Source organism: Oncorhynchus mykiss, chromosome 5, assembly GCF_057628025.1.
Source record: "Oncorhynchus mykiss isolate SJ-2025 chromosome 5, ASM5762802v1, whole genome shotgun sequence".
Classification (NCBI taxonomy): domain Eukaryota; kingdom Metazoa; phylum Chordata; class Actinopteri; order Salmoniformes; family Salmonidae; genus Oncorhynchus; species Oncorhynchus mykiss.
The window spans coordinates 60,487,910-60,506,117 of record NC_143026.1 but is presented as its reverse complement, the minus strand read 5'-3'; the positions used below and the strand labels follow the sequence as shown (position 1 = coordinate 60,506,117).

General features: G+C 41.1%; 1 protein-coding gene and 1 long non-coding RNA gene across 5 annotated transcripts in view; one reads left to right on the top strand and one right to left on the bottom strand.

Annotated features, from left to right (window-relative positions):
- Positions 1-3,056: 3,056 nt before the first annotated feature.
- The window catches only part of LOC110522980 (low-density lipoprotein receptor), a 32,149-nt gene continuing 16,997 nt past the window's right edge, over positions 3,057-18,208 (bottom strand). For 2 of the 4 annotated variants that reach the window (XM_036977974.2, XM_036977972.2), the window contains 6 exons: positions 13,023-13,162; positions 11,649-11,790; positions 11,390-11,518; positions 7,059-7,133; positions 5,831-5,988; positions 3,057-4,996 (listed from right to left, as the gene is read on the bottom strand). In XM_036977974.2, the coding sequence (XP_036833869.2) occupies positions 4,961-4,996; positions 5,831-5,988; positions 7,059-7,133; positions 11,390-11,518; positions 11,649-11,790; positions 13,023-13,162 (680 nt within the window). In that variant the 3' untranslated portion in view covers positions 3,057-4,960. The remainder of the gene's footprint in view (positions 4,997-5,830; positions 5,989-7,058; positions 7,134-11,389; positions 11,519-11,648; positions 11,791-13,022; positions 13,163-18,208) is intronic. The other 2 variants (XM_090235390.1, XM_036977973.2) reach the window with 1 other exon arrangement.
- LOC149983531 (uncharacterized) lies at positions 3,970-6,795 on the top strand. Its single transcript, XR_016496189.1, has 2 exons — positions 3,970-6,009; positions 6,691-6,795. It is a non-coding gene; the product is annotated as an uncharacterized LOC149983531 (long non-coding RNA).

Below are 18,208 nucleotides of genomic sequence, written 5' to 3'. Positions count from 1 at the left end.
ACTATTAACCAGTTTCCTTGCATTTGAAATAATTTTCTTTCCAGGTTCCATTTATGTTCCTTGAAAAATGTCAAAAGTCATGCCTGGAAAAACATTTTTTTTTGCAGGGTTTGACATCATATGGAGCACCTGGCAAGCCAGCATATTCCCTATAATGTAAACGCCAACAGAAATCACTTTAAATGTAGAACTTCAAATGAAACCAAATCGTTTGCACTCTTAACTACTGGTTTCAATGACATTTTCTGTCAATTTACAAGCAAATACTTTATGAATGTATTATTACACATCAGCATGCAAGGTTTCTAGACAACTAGCCCGCTTATTACTAAACTGCTAAGGTTAGCCCTACCAACAGATGCATATTTATATTTGCAATTGGCTCATTCATCCCCCTCCTCTCCCCTGTAACTATTCCCCAGGTCGTTGCTGTAAATGAGAACGTGTTCTCAGTCAACATACCTGGTAAAATAATGGATACATTTAAAATAAAAAAATATACCCAGTCATGTGAAATCCATAGATCAGGGCCTAATGAATTTCTTTCAATTGACTGATTTCCTTATAGGAACTGTAACTCAGTAAAATCCTCTAAAATATTGCATGTTGCGTTTATATTTTTCATTGATCTACAAGTCATTTTGAATGCTGAACAACCCTAGGGAATATCAGTAGTTTGATGGACATTTTCTTGTCGATTGACTGCACAAAGAACTCAACCACACTATGACTTATAAGTAATTTGGCAGTACGCCCAGAACATTGCTCTGGGAACTAGAAGGAGTGATACAATATCTCAGTTTCAAGGTAAGAAGCCTTGTGTGGTATAAATCAGTCACATACAGGAACCAACCATGTTTCTATGACTTGTTTGTGTAGTCGTATAAAAGGACTGAAAGGGAACCTCCCTTTTTGAGTATCATCAGGCTTGTATTGAGTTTGAACCTCTACGCGCGTTAATAAAAATTGCATCATTTACTTTAACTTTGAGTCGTCCACGACAGTAGCAGCCCTAGGGAATATCACTAGTCAAACTGCACACTGTGCCCAGCTTCGTAGGCGGTTTGTTCCTGATCTTGCACATCTGAGTGGCACCTTAAGCATAAGACACATTGACATTGTAATTTATTGTGTTCAGTTCATTTATAAGGATTTACCACAATAAAGTGCAATTATCTCCAATAAGCAGTGAAATAAGATATACTTGCAATCATGTAGTTAGCATTTATTGAGAACATTCTTCCTTCAAATAGTATCAAGTGAGGCATAATGCTTCAACTGTTTGCACTAACAGCACAGATAACATTGAGACAACTTGCCCCATACTGTGTGACAACATACCTTGCTACTGGGCCAGCTGTCATAACTGCCCAGTGTATTCTATCAGTAATAAATTAATTTAGCAAAAAGGAAAAGTGTATTTTTTTTAATCTATTAATTGAATCTATTCATCAATATTTAAAATAGGTCTTAATAGATATATCAATGCTGAAAAATCTACATGTAAGTGAAAGTGTGACATAAGGGAAGTTCAGAATAGGGGGAACAAAGAATGTGTGCATAATGGCAACTATTAACGAGTTTATCCATGATGCTTTATTTACTCCTTTTTCTCCCCAATTGGTAGTTACAGTCTTGTCCCATCGCTGCAACTCCAGTACGGACTTCGGAGAGGCGAAGGTTCGAGAGCCATGCGCCCTCCGAAGCACGACCCTACCAAGCCGGAACTGCTTCTTGATACACTGCCTACTTCACCAATGTCCTCCATTCAGCGTGTATGCGCCCGGCCCGCCACAAGGAGGCGCTAGAGCGCGATGGGATAAGGACATCCCGGCCAAACCCTCCCCTTACGACGCTGGGCCAATTGTGCGCCGCCTCATGGGTCTCCCGGTTACGGCCAAATGTGACACAGCCTGGAATCGAACCCGGGTCTGTAGTGACGCTTCTAGCACTGCGATGCAGTGCCTTTGACCGCTGCCCCACTCAGGAAGCCATGGTGCTTTATTAAGAGTAGCATTTTCCCCTCATGGCAACGATACTTCCAACGACTATAGGCTAGTAGCCTACTTGAGCGTCCAATGAAACAAATTATCTTGGGATCCTGGAGACCGGGGGCTATGCGTGTGTACAGTATGTGTCCCATGTCCAGCTGCTCTCCAAATTCGCTGCAACACCGATATTTTGAAGGCCATTATAAACCTATAGCGGACCACTAGATAGAGTACCCTAACCTGTAGGCTAATAGTACATTACAGTGGGCAAGTTAAAGTATAGGCCTATCCAACAACGGCTGCGGGCGGAATGAAACAGGTATTTTATGCAAACGTGTCTATGTTAGGAGAGGCAAAGCAAGGACCCCTCCTGCATGTGCAAAGCAGCTCGTCTTAAAAAGCACTGTGTGAATATATTCATGGATGGATTCTCCCTTTTTTTTTTTGTGAAATAATAATTGATCTAAATATAGGCCTATAAGATCAATGATCATAGGAAATAATAAAGAAATAACCACTGATCTGACATGGTTGGTAGCGTAGCGTAAAATCTCATTTCACTATCGGTCATGTCTTCAAGGATGGGAGGAATGAAGGAAGCAAGAGTTATCCCAAAACTATTTTACCCAACTACACCGCTAACGTAAGCTACCACTTGCTCACCTTAGAGGCTACTAGTAGTGGCTGGAGCTGTTAAGTCATAATAATGGACCGTAGAATTGCTGTAAACCAACCCACCCACTATAGCCATTAGAATGGTATTGCTTTGGGGATACCGTGTGTGTGTGTGTGTGTGTGTGCGCGAGCGAGCGAGCATGTGCAGCTTTATCGAAATATTGCCACTTTATTCACGAAATGTAATTTAGTCTTTATTCTCAACAATCCATTCAGACTTTACTCTAAGTGTTTCAAGAGAAGGTACTCTGCGTACATTAAAACAATTCTAATTACCACCATCACCGTTTTATGATTTTTTTCTCTTCACTTGGACCTAATACTCTTCCGTAGTTTTAAGGTTCCACGGATTTAAAACTATATTTATAGAATTTAAATCAGCAAAATAGATTTCAGACATACTGTGCTTTTTATTGTGGCAATGACATGTTTTGCCTGACACCTCAAATAACAAAAAGCCTAATAATAAACTATTTGAAAGGACAGCAAATAATTTACAATAATCAAACAAAAAGGCATAACATTGTCAAGGAAGACATAGCAACTGACCTAAACCAGGCAGATCAGCGTGAATGACTCGATTACAGCATTGAGTGAGTGCTGTACTTCAACCTTAGACCCTTAGGCCACGTTACAGTAAAACACATCTCAACTACAGTTGATTCCAGAACACCAGATAAGAGTAGAGAGTGCATGTAACTAGGAGCAGAACGTAAAACCCATGTCTCTTGAAATCTCCTCATTATATGATGAATCAATGACAAGACATTCTACACGCCACAAACTGTTAGCCTGGTTCATAGTTTTGCATAATACTGTAACAAATGGAGAGTGATTAATCGTGTGTGTGAATCAATTATGTACAGTGCATTCAGAAAGTATTCAGACCCCTTGACTTTTTCCACATTTTGTTAAGTTACAGCCTTATTCTAAAATTGATTAAAGAAAAGAAAATCCACATCAATCTACACACAATATCCCAGGTTTAAAAAAGTTTTTGCAAATGTATTACAAAATAAAAAAAAACTGAAGTACCTGATTTACATAAGCATTCAGACCCTTTGCTATGAGACTCGAGCTCAAGTGCATCCTGTTTCCATTGAACATCTTTGAGATATTACTGAGTAAACAGTCTGAATACTTATATAAATGTGATTTCAGATTTTTTATATATACATTTGCAAAAATATCTAAAAACCTGTTTTTGCTTTGTCATTATGTGGTATTGTGTGTAGATTGATGTAAAAAAAAACAACAATTTAATCAATTTTAGAATAAGGCTGTAACGTAACAAAATGTGGAGAATACTTTCTGAATGCACTGCATATAAACATATACACTGAGTGTACAAAACATTGGGAGCACCTGCTCTTTCCATGCCATAGACTGATCCCATATTGATGTCACTTGTTAAATCTACTTCCATCTGTGTAGATGAATGAGAGGAGACAGGTTAAAGAATCATTTTCAAGTCTTGAGACATGGATTGTGTTTGTGTGCCCTTCAGAGGATGAAAGGGCAAGACAAAATACTTAAGTCCCTTTGAACGGGATATGGTAGTAGGTGCAAGGCGCGCCGATTTGAGTGTCAAGAAATGCAACGCTGCTGGGTTTTTCACACAACAGTTTCCAGTGTGTATCAAGAATTGTCCATCACCCAAATTATATCCAGCCAACTTGCAACAACTGTGGGAAGCATTGGTGTCAACATGGGCCAGCATCACCGTGAAATGCTGATGACACCTTGTAGAGTCCATGCCCTGACGAAATATGGGGATTAGTTTGAACATATAGACTAGCCAACCGATTGCAAAAAAACATTCAGATGTTGTCACAATTCAAGTGTATGCATGAGAGGTACAGTATCTCATAGGCTGGACATCTGTAGCTAATCACTGACATGCTCCAGGACCCCCAAGGCTGGGGTCAATTCCAATAAAACTCCAGTCAAGTTAGAAAACGCAATGACTTAGAAAAATCCTCACAGAAAATCTTGTTCAAGTTGCTCAAGTAATTTTCAAGTCAATTGTTTAAGTACATTTTTAGCCTTCACTGAAACCGAGGTGTACTTGATCCAGGCTTTAAATGAGCCACAACTCAAATGAAATCAACATTGAGGTTGAATGAGGCCCTGGGAGGACCACTGGTCATCAAGGGGAAGTGCTGTAAGATGCCTCCTCTCTTCTTCTCACTCCCTTTGGCCAGATAACCTGATGAGACTCCAGGGACTGCTGGCACTGGGAGGGGTGGGAGCACAGCTGGACACCGGTGACTCTTACACGTGACTTAAGACACTCAGTAATGGTCCAAGTCCAGCTTAAGCAAAGTGTCCTGAGGAGAAGATGGCAGCTTAATAAGCATAGTGATCACATTCACCAAATCAAAGTTTATTTGTCACGTGCGCCGAATACAACCTTACAGTGAAATTTGTGCCACTTAAGCATTTTAACAGAGGGCAGTTTGTCAGGTGAGGCACGGTATAAGACACCAGGGTCCTTGGAGTCAATTATTGTGAATAGTCCGATTCATATAATAGTTTGATTTAAACGTTTAAATGCTTTGCAAGAAGAACGATTTCCCTCATAATCCTGTTTACATGGACAAGTCTGAAATCAGGCTACCTGATGGGACTTTGATAAATGCAGAAAATGGCCAATCAAAATAAGCGTTCCGCCACACAGACCATGTTATTTTTGTGAGGCATATTTGATTCTTAGTTTGGACATATAACGTTTGTATGTGAAAACTCTAAGATGCATACTTTCAGTTTTTCTGAACTCACTCGCGCAAAAGAAGGAAGCTCACGCTGCTCGTTCTTGCACATGTGCAGATCAAATACACCGCAATAACTCTGATTAAGGTTTTTACATGTCCTAATAATTAGAAAGATTGCTCAGAAAACCAGGTGTTTTAATCGCCGTATGCTTACACCGATTAAGATGAAAGTGTTTACATGACTAATGCCATAACCGGCATAATCAGTTAATATCAAATGATTTGTTTCCATGTAAACACACTCAATTACATTAAAGGAATTCATCCTTTACTTATTAAAGGAAATCCAACTTTATAAAGGAATTCATTTATCTTTCATTCTTATTGAGATCTATTATCTGTTTTACCTAGGAATCCCACGGACTCGTCTTGTTCATTGGCAGGGCTTACCTTGACAGGACAAACCTCCATGCCTCTGGCTGGTGCCTGGATGAGGGGGTCCTGGGACTCCTTCAGGGAGAAGTCTTGGAGGTCGAGTGTCCTGGAGGGCCTGCACTCCTCCCTCCACCACCACAACACCACCCCTGCCAATAGCACACTCAGGACAACTGGGCAGAAAATATAGACTGGTTAGTTTAGCATTTTTATTTTAAAAAGGTACACATACTTTATAGTTTCTAAGCATGTGTATAAGTAAGGTAATAAGTCATATCTATGTCTTATTAGCCATATATTAGGCGTAATTAAGTGTATTCTTATTCAAAGTCGTGTTAAAAGGCCAGTCCTTAATAACCTAATTGTTAGTCATAATAAAATACACTATTTAAAGGCCCAGTGCAGTCAAAAACGTGATTTTCCTGTGTTTTACATACATCTCCACATGGAGTTTGGAATAATACTGTCAAATTGTGAATTTATGATAATGCCCTTTTAGTGTAAGAGCTGTTTGAAAAGATGGCCTGAAATTTTTGCCTGTTTTGGTGGGATGGGCCAGTTGTTAGCATCCTCGTTGGTCTCTCGGTCGCGGCCGGCTGCGATCGAACCTAGGTCTGTAGTGACGCCTCAAGCACCGCCATGCATTGCTTTAGACCGCTGTGCCCCTCAGGAGGCCCCTTTTTGACCATTTTAACTTAAATCAATCACAGTAAGGTACTTCATTGTTACCCAGAAATAATTTGATATTGAGATAAAAATGGCTGCACTGGACCTTTAAGAGCAAGTTAAACAAAAAACAGACTCTTAGTATGCTGAGGCATAGTGCTTTAAGATGTGTTCCCTATACTAAAATGTTGCCTTATTCTTACTTGCAGAAATATTGTCCAGAAAGGACCACATTGGACAGAAAGGGGCACACCTTATTGGACTAATAAGACATAATAAAGGCCTTAATGGCTACTTATATAGACACGTATAAACTACAAATGAGTGGTTATTATGTATACCTGAAAATAAAGTGTTACCGCTTTTTTTTTGCATATAAACCATAAGCTGCTATTTCTATAAACTCTAAGTACTGACACTTATACCCATATTTACATAAAATTGTCATTATTTGAATCTTTCTTTACACCTGAGCAATATCATCTCTCCAGTACAGTTCCATAGATGGCATGATATAAACAGACCGTAAGGGATCTAAATGTAATGGATTCATTGCTAAATATACTACAAAACCTACCTATGAGCGAAAGGATTCCAGCAGAGGTTGTATCAGACAGCGCTGGGCCTGGAAGAGTGTGAGAAACGACTGTATCTAAAAAAGGAAAATAATAATTCCGCAATCAAGTAATCACAAAGAATAACAAATGGAAAATGTTTCACCAACTTTAATTTTCAAAAGGTTATGGGACATCAGTTTTCAAGGATGAGAATAGCTTTTGTATTGTTAATGTTTTTGCTATTGTTGCTAACCTTGCGTACGAGAGCCAATCGCAATACAGGAAGTTGTGCACACAACAACTGGCCGCACCAGTTGTGCTAAAAAGCTACTTTGCATTTTTCCCCCCTTATTTTCTAATCTTTCGGACAGCTTAGTCTCCCATTCAGAGGACCCACACTTTTGTTAGTGTCTTATTGGTCAAGGTTACGCCAAATACTTACCACCACATCTCGTTCAGCCTATCAGTGACCTTGATTCCCGGGACGTTAGTTGCAGTTAGTCTATGACCCCAGCATGCTGTGTGGTCAGAAACGTGCTTTCCCCATCCTGATGAGCACTTCCAGTTTTCCCTCCTGCTGAACTTTTCCTACTGTGGACTGAATCCCTGTATGTCTGATGTTTAATTGTGCGTGCATCTAAACGACCACATAGTTAATGTCAGTTATTACTGGACAAGATTCTCAGTTATCTGAACCATCAGTGGTCAGGTGTGTGTGTGTGTGTGTGTGTGTGTGTGTGTGTGTGTGTGTGTGTGTGTGTGTGTGTGTGTGTGAGATGTGTGCATCTTCTTCCATTAAACTCCCCTTAACCTGGACATGCGCCTCCTTGTTCTGACCGGACATTCTGTAGTGGTTGCTACCGGCCTTAAGCCAGCTCCTAAGGTTTCTTATTATATTCATGGTCCTTTGATTCTCTAAAACCCTACCCCTATTTTTTAATAGGGATTTAACACCAGTAGACCAGGAGCTTAAGATCTCCTGATGAAACTCCTTCCTTATTCCTCCCAAAAAAGACAGTATCTAGGGAACAATAATGTACAATTTTTTATGAAAAAATACATTTAAACTATCTGACTTCACTTTCACATTAGAACAGCGATTACAACAATACCAGCCCACCTATTTATGCTACTAAACAGAACGTCAAGTTCCCATTAGAAAACGTCACTTTCATGGCGTATAACTTGCATTGTTGACTATCTTTTAACCTCGTCCCCTGGCTATTGCACACAGCGCATATACGCCTGGGATTTCAAACACTCAAAGTTGGCCTTAGGTGGTCTGGCCATAGAATTCTATGGGAGTGACCAACTGAGTAAAGTATTTGTCATCATTACATTTTTGTGAATCACACGACTGTGAGGCTCTGTGCTTGTGGTGCAAGGGTTCTCAAACTTTTTAGGGCCGAGGACCCTTTTTGTGATAGCAAATTCATCAGGGAACCCCCATAATCAGAACACAACTTCAGTGAGATAACAACAAAAAAATAGCATATAAAGGAGTTTTACTATGACTTCGGCAGTGCATGGCCGGACAAACCAAGTCTTGGGCCCTGGGAAATAACATTTTAAAGGCCCATCTATTGCCATCAAAGAAAAGATTTTGCAGTATGCAAGCTAATTTCCTGCAATTCGTTTTGTCATGGGGCAGAGAAATGTTTTCATTGTTGCAGCTTTAAAGCCAATATCCTGCAATTATACACATTTTGCCATGAGGCGGAGAGAAATCTTTGCACATTTAAAGCTTAAATTACAGTGCATTTGAAATAATATACAGTGCATTTGGAAAGTATTCAGACCCCTTGATTTTTTTCCATTTTGTTACGTTACAGCCTTATTCTAAAACGGATTAAATAAAACATTTTTCTCAATCTACACACAATACCCCACAATGACAAAGCGAAAACAGGGTTTTAGGAAAACAGATACCTTATTTACATAAGTATTCAAACCATTTGCTATGAGACACAAAATTGAGTTCAGGTGCATCCTGTTTCAATTGATATTCCTTGAGATGTTTCTACAACTTGATTGGAGTCTATCTGTGGTAAATTCAATAGATTGGACATTATTTTTAAAAGGCACACACATCTGTCTATAAGGTCCCAGAGTTGAGAAAAAAAAAACAAGCCATGAGGTCGAAGGAATTTTCCCTAGAGCTCTGACACAGGATTGTGTTGAGGCACAGATTTGAGGAAGGATACCAAAACATTTCTGCAGCAAGAACATTCCCCAAGAACAAAGTGGCCTCCATCATTCTTAAATGGAAGAAGTTTGGAACCACCAAGATTCTTCCTAGAGCTGGCCGCCCGGCAAAACTGAGCAATCAAGGGAGAAGATGAACCTTCCAGAAGGACAACCATCTCAGCAGCACTCCACCAATCAGGCCTTCATGGTAGAGTGGCCAGATGGAAGCCCTGCTTTGAGTTTGCCAAAAGGCACCTAAAGACTCTCAAGACCATGAGAAACAAGATTCTCTGGTCTGATGAAACCAAGATTGTCACGGCTGGAGGAAACCTGGCACCATCCCTATGGTGAAGCATGGTGGTGGCAGCATCATGCTGTGAGGATGTTTTTCACTGGGAGATTAGTCAGGATCGAAGGAAAAACTAACAGAGCAAAGTGCAGAGAGATCCTTGATGAAAACCAGCTCCAGAGCACTCAAGAACTCAGACTGGGGTGAAGGCTCACCATCCAACACTACAACAACCCTAAGCACACAGCCAAGAGAAGGCAGGCGTGGCTTCGGGACAAGTCTTTAAATGTCTGAGTACCCAGCTAGAGTCCGGATTTGAACCCGATCAAACACCTCTGGAGAGACCTGAAAATAGCTGAGCAGCAACGCTCCCCATCCAACCTGACAGAGCTTGAGAGGATCTGCAGAGAAGAATGGGAAACTCCCCAAATACAGGTGTGCCAAGCTTGTAGAGTCATACCCAAGAAGAATCGAGGATGTAATCGCTGCCAAGGGTGCTTCAACAAAGTACTGAGTAAAGGGTCTGAATACTTATGTAAATGCGATATTATGTTTAGAATTTTTTATACATTTGCAAACATTTCTAAAAACCTGTTTTTGCTTTGTCATTATGGAGTATTGTGTGTAGATTTATGAGGGAAAAACACCCATTTAATCCATTTTAGAATAAGGCTGTAACATAACAAAATGTGGAAACATTCAAGGGGTCTGAATACCTTCCGAATGCACTGTACATATCAGTGGAGTCTGCTGAGGGGAAGGCGGTTCATAATAATGGCTGGAACGGAGAAAATTGAATGGTGTTTGATACCATTCCGCTCCAGCCATTACCACAAAGTGCTTCCAACCTCCTGTGATATATATATTTTTTAGGAATAAAATAAGTATTGGAGTCAAAAAATGTATAGTTAGTGAAGTACTGTGGATACCAATATCCCTGTGAGCCTCCCAGGCCCATTTTTCCCAGGGTTAACAACATAAATTGTAGATGGAAAATATGACATTGTGTTGTATTACACACTTTAAAGTTATTCCACAGATCCCTTGGCCAAAATGTTTGACTCACAGGGAATTGATCAACAACGGCACTATCCATGGTGCTGAATCTCATGGTGCTATAGCCCATATTTGCTTATAGGTTTGTTTAGCGCAGCATCGGATACAGTATGTACCCTCTGGAAAAATCACCACAATAACTGGGTTATCATAAAGTAAAAATCAGCCACAACCTTCCCAAATTCAACTGATAGCCAGGTGCAATGGAAGAGCAAAGGGCCCTCCCGCTGGCTGACATCAGTCAATAGTAGGCTAAATACAATTTCATTTCCAGGCTGTAATTCTGTAATGTAATATATATATATATATATATATATAAATAAATGTATTTAACTAGGCAAGTCAGTTAAGAACAAATTCTTATTTACAATGACGGCCTACACCGGCCAAACCGGACGACGCTGGGCCAATTGTGCGCCACTCTGTGGGACTCCTAATCACGGCCGGTTGTGATACAGCCTGGAATCAAACCAGGGTGTCTGTAGTGATGCCTCAACCACTAAGATGCAGTGCCTTAGACCGCTGCGCCACTCGGGAGCCCTTAAAACTAGGCTACATCAATGAAATAGCGTGGTGACTTTGCAACAAAAAAACACTTAGATTCCTCTGTATATTTCTCAACTTACAGTGGTATAATTATGTCCGATTTTTTTCACTGGTATTATATGCTTTTAAATAGCATCTCCAGTTTGAAAGGGAATCTCGGGATGCCTGGGAAGGGCTTGCAATTTTCCCAGGAAGAAATATTTGTAGGTTTTCCAGAAAATATGAATCCCTACTGTGTAATAACCACAACTCATTTCACTTTCACATACTCACCATCAACATCATCACCGCTACTCCCTTTTGGAGGAATGCAGGTGAAGCTGGGAGAGCTTGTTCCAGAGAAAAGGTCTGGCTCACACTCATATAGACAAACTCCGCCGTTATTTCCACACACAGCAGGGCCTGGGAACATCAGTAAGATAACATCAGTCAGATAACATTAGACTAATTGACACAAACTAAGGTTGAATCCAAACCTTTGTGTCTTGAGCACAGTTATCAACGTTTACTCGATGGGCTGACAGATGCATACCTTTTGGTTGAAGAACCGGGTGAATGAGAACCAAGCCGCCTGGGGAAGCGATATTGGGCAGGATGACTCTAAAGAGGCTGCCATTGTGCTTGTCAGCACTACATATGGAGTGGGTGTCCTGTTCACTCCAGTATACATGTCCCTGAGAGACATAAGAGAGTAGTGAACATATGGCGACATCCAGAATACCACACTTTAGAGTGTATGAAACAATGGAATAATTCATGAGGGCTGGAATCCAAACCAGAAACAGTCTGCCCTGGATACCATTTTATAATAATGGCGAGTATGTAAGGTGTACCATTTCCCCCCACTTCAGTCTTCTGTGAAGACTTTGTGAACTTGTTCCAGAGAATAGAATCAACAATGCAATATTAGTTCAATGACACAAAATAGGATTTGAATACCAACCATTGTATATTTAAAAAAATGTGTTTTTCAATATAGCTTATTTAACCTTTATTTAACTAGGCAAGTCAGTCACCAATTCTTATTTACAATGACGGCCTACCCCGTCCAAACTCGGACGACGCTGGGCCAATTGTGCGGCACCCTATGGGACTCGCAATCATGGCCAGATGTGATACAGCCTGGATTTGAACTAGGGACTGTAGTGATGCCTCTAACACTGGGGCGGCAGGGTAGCCTAGTGGTTAGAGCGTTGAACGAGTAACCGGAAGGTTGCAAGTTCAAACCCCCGAGCTGACAAGGTACAAATCTGTCGTTCTGCCCCTGAACAGGCAGTTAACTGTTCCTAGGCCGTCATTGTAAATAAGAATTTGTTCTTAACTGACTTGCCTAGTTAAATAAAGGTAAAAAAAAAAATGCAGCACCTTATACCACTGTGCCACCTGGGAGCATATACTGGGTGAACCTTGGTGAACCTGTTCCAGACAATAGGCTCAACAATGCAATATCAGTCAGGTCACAATGATTAAATTACACTAGGATTTGGATTTGCATCCCAAACATTGTACTTTGGGCACCAAGCCGAGCCGATATTGGGCAGAATGACTAAAGAGGCTGCCACTGTGCTTCTCAGCAATATACACGTGTCCTGTTAGCTGTAGTAAACACATAGAGAGAAGAGAGAAGTGAGAGAACAGGGCGCAGCAGAGTGTATGCTTCTATACATAGAGAGAAGAGAGGGAACAGGGCGTAGCAGAGTGTATGCTTCTATCAAACTTTTGTGTTTGTAACTTTACAGGGCTGGATTCTAAACCAGAATCATGCTCTATTGCAGTAAGCAATGTGTACTATTTCCCCCCACTTCAGTCTTTCCAGATCTGTGATCATGAGTTTTCAAAGACTAAAGGAAGGGAAACAGGGGAAGGTCTACAGAATAAGACCTTAGTGTCATTTGGATGTCCATACCTCAAACACTGCCAATCCGAAGGGCCTGTCCAGGTATCCATTGGACTCCACCACGGTCTTGCGATGCTGCCCGTCGAACCCGACCCTCGAGATGGTGCGCATCCCTGAGTCAACCCAGTACAGGAGTCGTCGAGGCATGTCTGTAGGAAAAACACACGCTATTCAACTCTGACTTTTTAGTGGTACTATCAATTACATCAGTGTTTTGTCAATCAAAAACAGTTCAATTACTTTCTTTCAATTACTCGTTTCGATATCTCACAGCAGGATTCACCAGAATCTCTAGAAGCTCAAAGAACCAATCAGACGTCTGTCGGAAGACAGAAAGGTCGAGCCTCTACCCTCATTATAAGGACACAAGGTCTCCACAGCAAGACATGATTCCTGTTTCCTGCTTAAGGGTTCACAGGTTTGCCACTTAGGTTACGCGGCCGAGAGCAGGATTTAGAGTTCTCCTCCTCTGTGTTTCGGGTAATATACTGAAAGGAACGTTTTTCACACTTTTTCTACCCTTTGTCTTCTGTTATGGCTAGTGTCACACGGCTAGCTACTGAGACTTGGCTAGCTTCCACTGGCTAGCATTGTGCTACCTAGCTAAGCTCCTAGCCCACGAGCAATGCTCCCTCAAAACATTTTCAGGACTGAGAACATTTCTGGTCTTCAGAGTGCAAACTTGAATGTTGTGAAAATTCTGTGCAAAACTGAGGCTGTACCCACTTTGAGTTACAGTTTTAAACTTTCGCTACTGTGGCTATTTGATCCTAATGTAGACCTACCAGAGTGGCCTACCATCAAAAACAATGGAGAAAATGCATTCCATAACATTTTAACATGGAAATAGCTGTTCTATCATTCAGCCTACAGTAGCAGCCAGTGTGTGGTGTTCAATGTAGGCCTACATTCCATGAGACTTTTGAAAAGAAAACATGCAGGGCTTGACATTGAAAATGTTGTTGTGTTGTTTGATGCAAGAAACCACTTTACAATATAAAAATGCATTATTATTCCCATACCATTATTACAGAGAATCAATCAAATTATGCTACCCTCTGCCCATTGGCTACATAGCTTATTCAAGCCGGTCTCAGAGTGCTGGGTTCAGTAGTATCCCTTAACCTACTGAGAATGAGAGACCTCCAACGTTGGGTGTCTGCCCAAAGACTTTGTATACGACCTCACCTCAATCGAAAGATAAGGGTGACCTCAACATTTCTCTCGGCTCTGCGTCACTGGAAGAACCCCTTGATCTTCGTTTATGGCACTCCCCTAAGGGTGGTGTGAACGAGGAAGGTGGTGACTGACCCTCCTGAATTGCCCAGACGAACAATACGACTGTGATAGCATACATCAAGCCCAAGGGTGGCCCTTGCGCTTTGCGCTTACACAGCGTTATTCTGTGAAGAACACACCTACTCTCACTACACACGGCTCATCCCTACATCTTGGTAGCCCCTCGATGGCCATGGAAGCTCCGGTTTGCGGAGATCACACCCCTGCTTTACGGCGAGCTTTGGCAATTGCTGTTACGCAGAGATCGTTAAATCTGGATCCAACAGGCCTGCCTCTCAGAGTCAGAGACTATCCAGAGTGCCAGGGCCCCTTCTACATGCTCACTGTATGGAAACAAGTGTTCGTATAATTTAATTATGCCAATGTGCTTTCTTCAATTGAAAGCCCTTAAATCTATTTTATGAGAATTTGTAAGATTCCTTGTTTGCATAAAATAGAAGCAGACCAGTCTTTCAATAATAGGTAATAGAATTTATTCTCGGAGCGCGCTCTCACTCAAACACATGCATCAGTTTATATACAGATCATGATGTCATTACACTGCCTTAACCGAATCCCCTCCTCTCGACCGGGACAAAGTAAGGTGAAAAGTTCATTGTAACTTACTAACACACTCCCAGATAACTTTTGACCCCTCTACATTATCGATCACCACTGAACTGACAGTTTTAATTAACAGAAACCCTAGGAATGCACTCACTGCCTAATCTAAAAACCTAAGAGCTAAGTTTCAGTTGGGTCAACCATAGGCTAACGACCTTATGTGTTTACACAGTCCACAACCCATTTGTTCCTGCCCAGTTGGAATGGTGTTCTTTAACCTTTTATTACTCCTTTCTCCTGTCACACAATTTCTTCTTATGAACTCATATTGTCTATTAACCATACAGAGTATAAGTTTACCTAGATACAATTCTATTTAAAATGGGGATATTGTTTATTCATTTATCCATAATAAATCCAAAATAAATTCAACAACAAGTGGTGTGACAAAAAACAGATAATTCCTTACCAATGCTCTGTATTCAAGGTTTTATGGTTTTTGCTGGACCTTTTTGGACAGAGGAAAGGATTTCTCCACTGTTAAGGTCTATCTAGCCGCTATCTAGCTCTGTCATATAGGCTTCGACAATAAGACAGTGGGGAAAAACTCCTTGTGTCGTTTCATGAAGGGAGCGTGTCGCTTACGTCAAGTTTCCAAGCCTTTAGCCCCGTCTTGGGATCTGTCTATTGTGCTTGAGGCTATTTCACAGCAGCCTTTCGAGCCCCTGGAAAGCGTGGAGATGAAGGATCTCTCCTTAAAGAAGCTTTACTGGTCGCCTGAGCTCCACGCACTGTCAATTCACCATTCGAGCCTACAGTTTGCCCCGGGTTTTTCCAAGGTTTCCTTGGTCCCTCCACCTTCATGCCTAAGGTCAGCGACAATTACAATTGTCTCGCCTTGAAGCTTGTGGCTTTCCACCCAGCGCCCTTCACGTCTACGGAGGAAGAGCATATCCACCGTCTATGTCCAGTACACTCGTTGCACATCTACTTGAATAGAACGAGAGCTTTGTGCAAGTGCGACCAACACTGTCATTGGCAGGATTGAAGGATTTTTATCAATAATGACTAAATAATGCATACATTTGGCATAGAATTATAACTAACAGAAGTTATATGCTGTCTGATAAAGAATGGTTCTACATAGGCAAAGAGGAAGTGTTAATAGCTTATTTTCCATCCAATTTTTTTTCAGCACTTAGTTCCATGTCTGATCAAACTCGTTTTCTCATGGCTCTCTTGTCCCTCTGTAGCAGACATATAGTGAGAAATATGTTTGGACAATGGAATCGCAATAAAATAACAGTATAGAATCGCAATCCATATAGAATTGTGAGAATCGCAATACACATCATAACGGCACTTAAGTATCATAATAATATCGTATCGTGAGGTCCCTGGAAATTCACAGCCCTAGTGAAAAGGGGACTAAATTGAGCTTAACGAAGCTACTGATATGTAGACTCTCACCGAGTCACCTAACGCGTAACTAAGTACCTATGGAACAGTCTTAAATTAACATGGACTGTCAATGGCAACAAGTTGTTTTCTTACGAGTTCACATGTCAAACGACATGTTCGTTCACACGTATGTTGACGTTCAGATGCGTTTCTTTACGCGTGAACTTTTACATACGTGTAAATGCGGGAATAAATAACAACATATTTCTGCTAGAATTGCCCCTGCCTTGTGTTTTTCACGTCCCAGTTATCAGGGGTTGATCATAGACAAATTAAAATCAAATCAAAAGAAAGTTTATTAGTCACGTACACATATTTGCAGATATTATCACAGGTGAAGTAAAATGCTGGTGTTTCTAGCTCCAACAGTGCTGTAATAATACCTAGTAATACAAAACAATACGCACATAATCTAGAAAGTTTAAAGAAATTAAGAAAATGCAGATGTCCAGATCAGAATCCGGAATATATACCCTACCAGTCAAAAGTTTGGACACATCTACTCATTCAATGGTTTTTATTTATTTGTACTATTTTGGAATCATGTAGTAACCAAAAAAGTGTTAAACAAATCAAAAATATATTTTAGATTCTTCAAAGTTGCCACCCTTTGCCTTGATGACAGCTTTGCACACTCTTGGCATATTCTCTCAACCAGCTTCACAAGGAATGAGGAAATCAAGCTTTGATTATTTGAATCGGCTGTGTAGTGCTAGTGCAGCAACCAAAACGTGCACCCCTTGGGGTCCCCAGGACTGAGTTTGGAAAACCCTGGGCTAGATGATCATGCATTGTTAGATAGGCCTATAGGGGATTGATGCATGTGGCATTTAATTACTATTGGAGTGCATAATTGCCATGGTGTTTACATCAAATGCAACAGCGCCAAAAAAAACGAAACAAAATGTGGAATATAGGCAGTGTTAGACTTGGACTGGAATAGGTGCCGGTACTGTTTATATTTAGGTGCAGGAGCTCCAAAAAAACATTTCAGCTAATATTCTATAAGAGGTGCAGGAACTCAAGCAGCATAACATTTGAGGTGTCAGTAATCAGCTCTGGTAAGCTCCTGCCCAAGTCAAGCACTGAATATAGGCTACAGTTGCCAGCAGTACCATGTAAGAGGAAGACACGCTTCTTTTGAACCTAATGTAAAGAAAATCTAAATTGTATGAGTAGACCCTCCCGTAATTGAGAGGCTGACCGTATTATAATAGCCTGCAGATGAACATTATACTGTAGCTCAATGCTATTTTTTAAGACACAGGCGTCACGCAGATGTTTGTCAGGCGATGGTATCACGACATGTCAGTCAGACACCTGCGGTGTGTGCGTGAGTGCATGTGTGTTAAGGTGTGGTGAATCAGAGCAGGTGGTCAGTCCAGTTCAAGTGTTCAACAGTCTGATGGATTGTAGATAGAAACGGTCTCTGAACATGTTGGTATCAGACCTCATGCTCCGATACGTCTAACCGACGGTAAGGGAGAGAACAACTTGTGGCTGGGGTGTGTGGGGCCCTTGAAGATGCTGCGGCCTTCCTTAGGCACCGCTTCGGGTAATGTCCTGGATGAGTGGGAGCACAGTCCAAATATAATGCTGGATTTGCATTTGTGATAGTCTATAGTCCTTTGCCACCTCGCGAGTCAGTTGTCGAACATCAATTAAATTTTGAGTCTGTATTGTCTTTTTCCGTCCCTAATGGATTTACGGAGCTTATACTTTCGTAACCCAGGTTCTCTGATATTATGAGTGAGATATCCCCTGCTTGCAAGAGAGCAAGGAATAAGAGGCATGCTCGAGAATGACCAGAGGGCAGGGGAGTGGCTCCTTATGAGGGGAGGAGCTCTCCTCATTCACCACTGGACTTGTCTGTCTCCGACAGATGTGTGTTT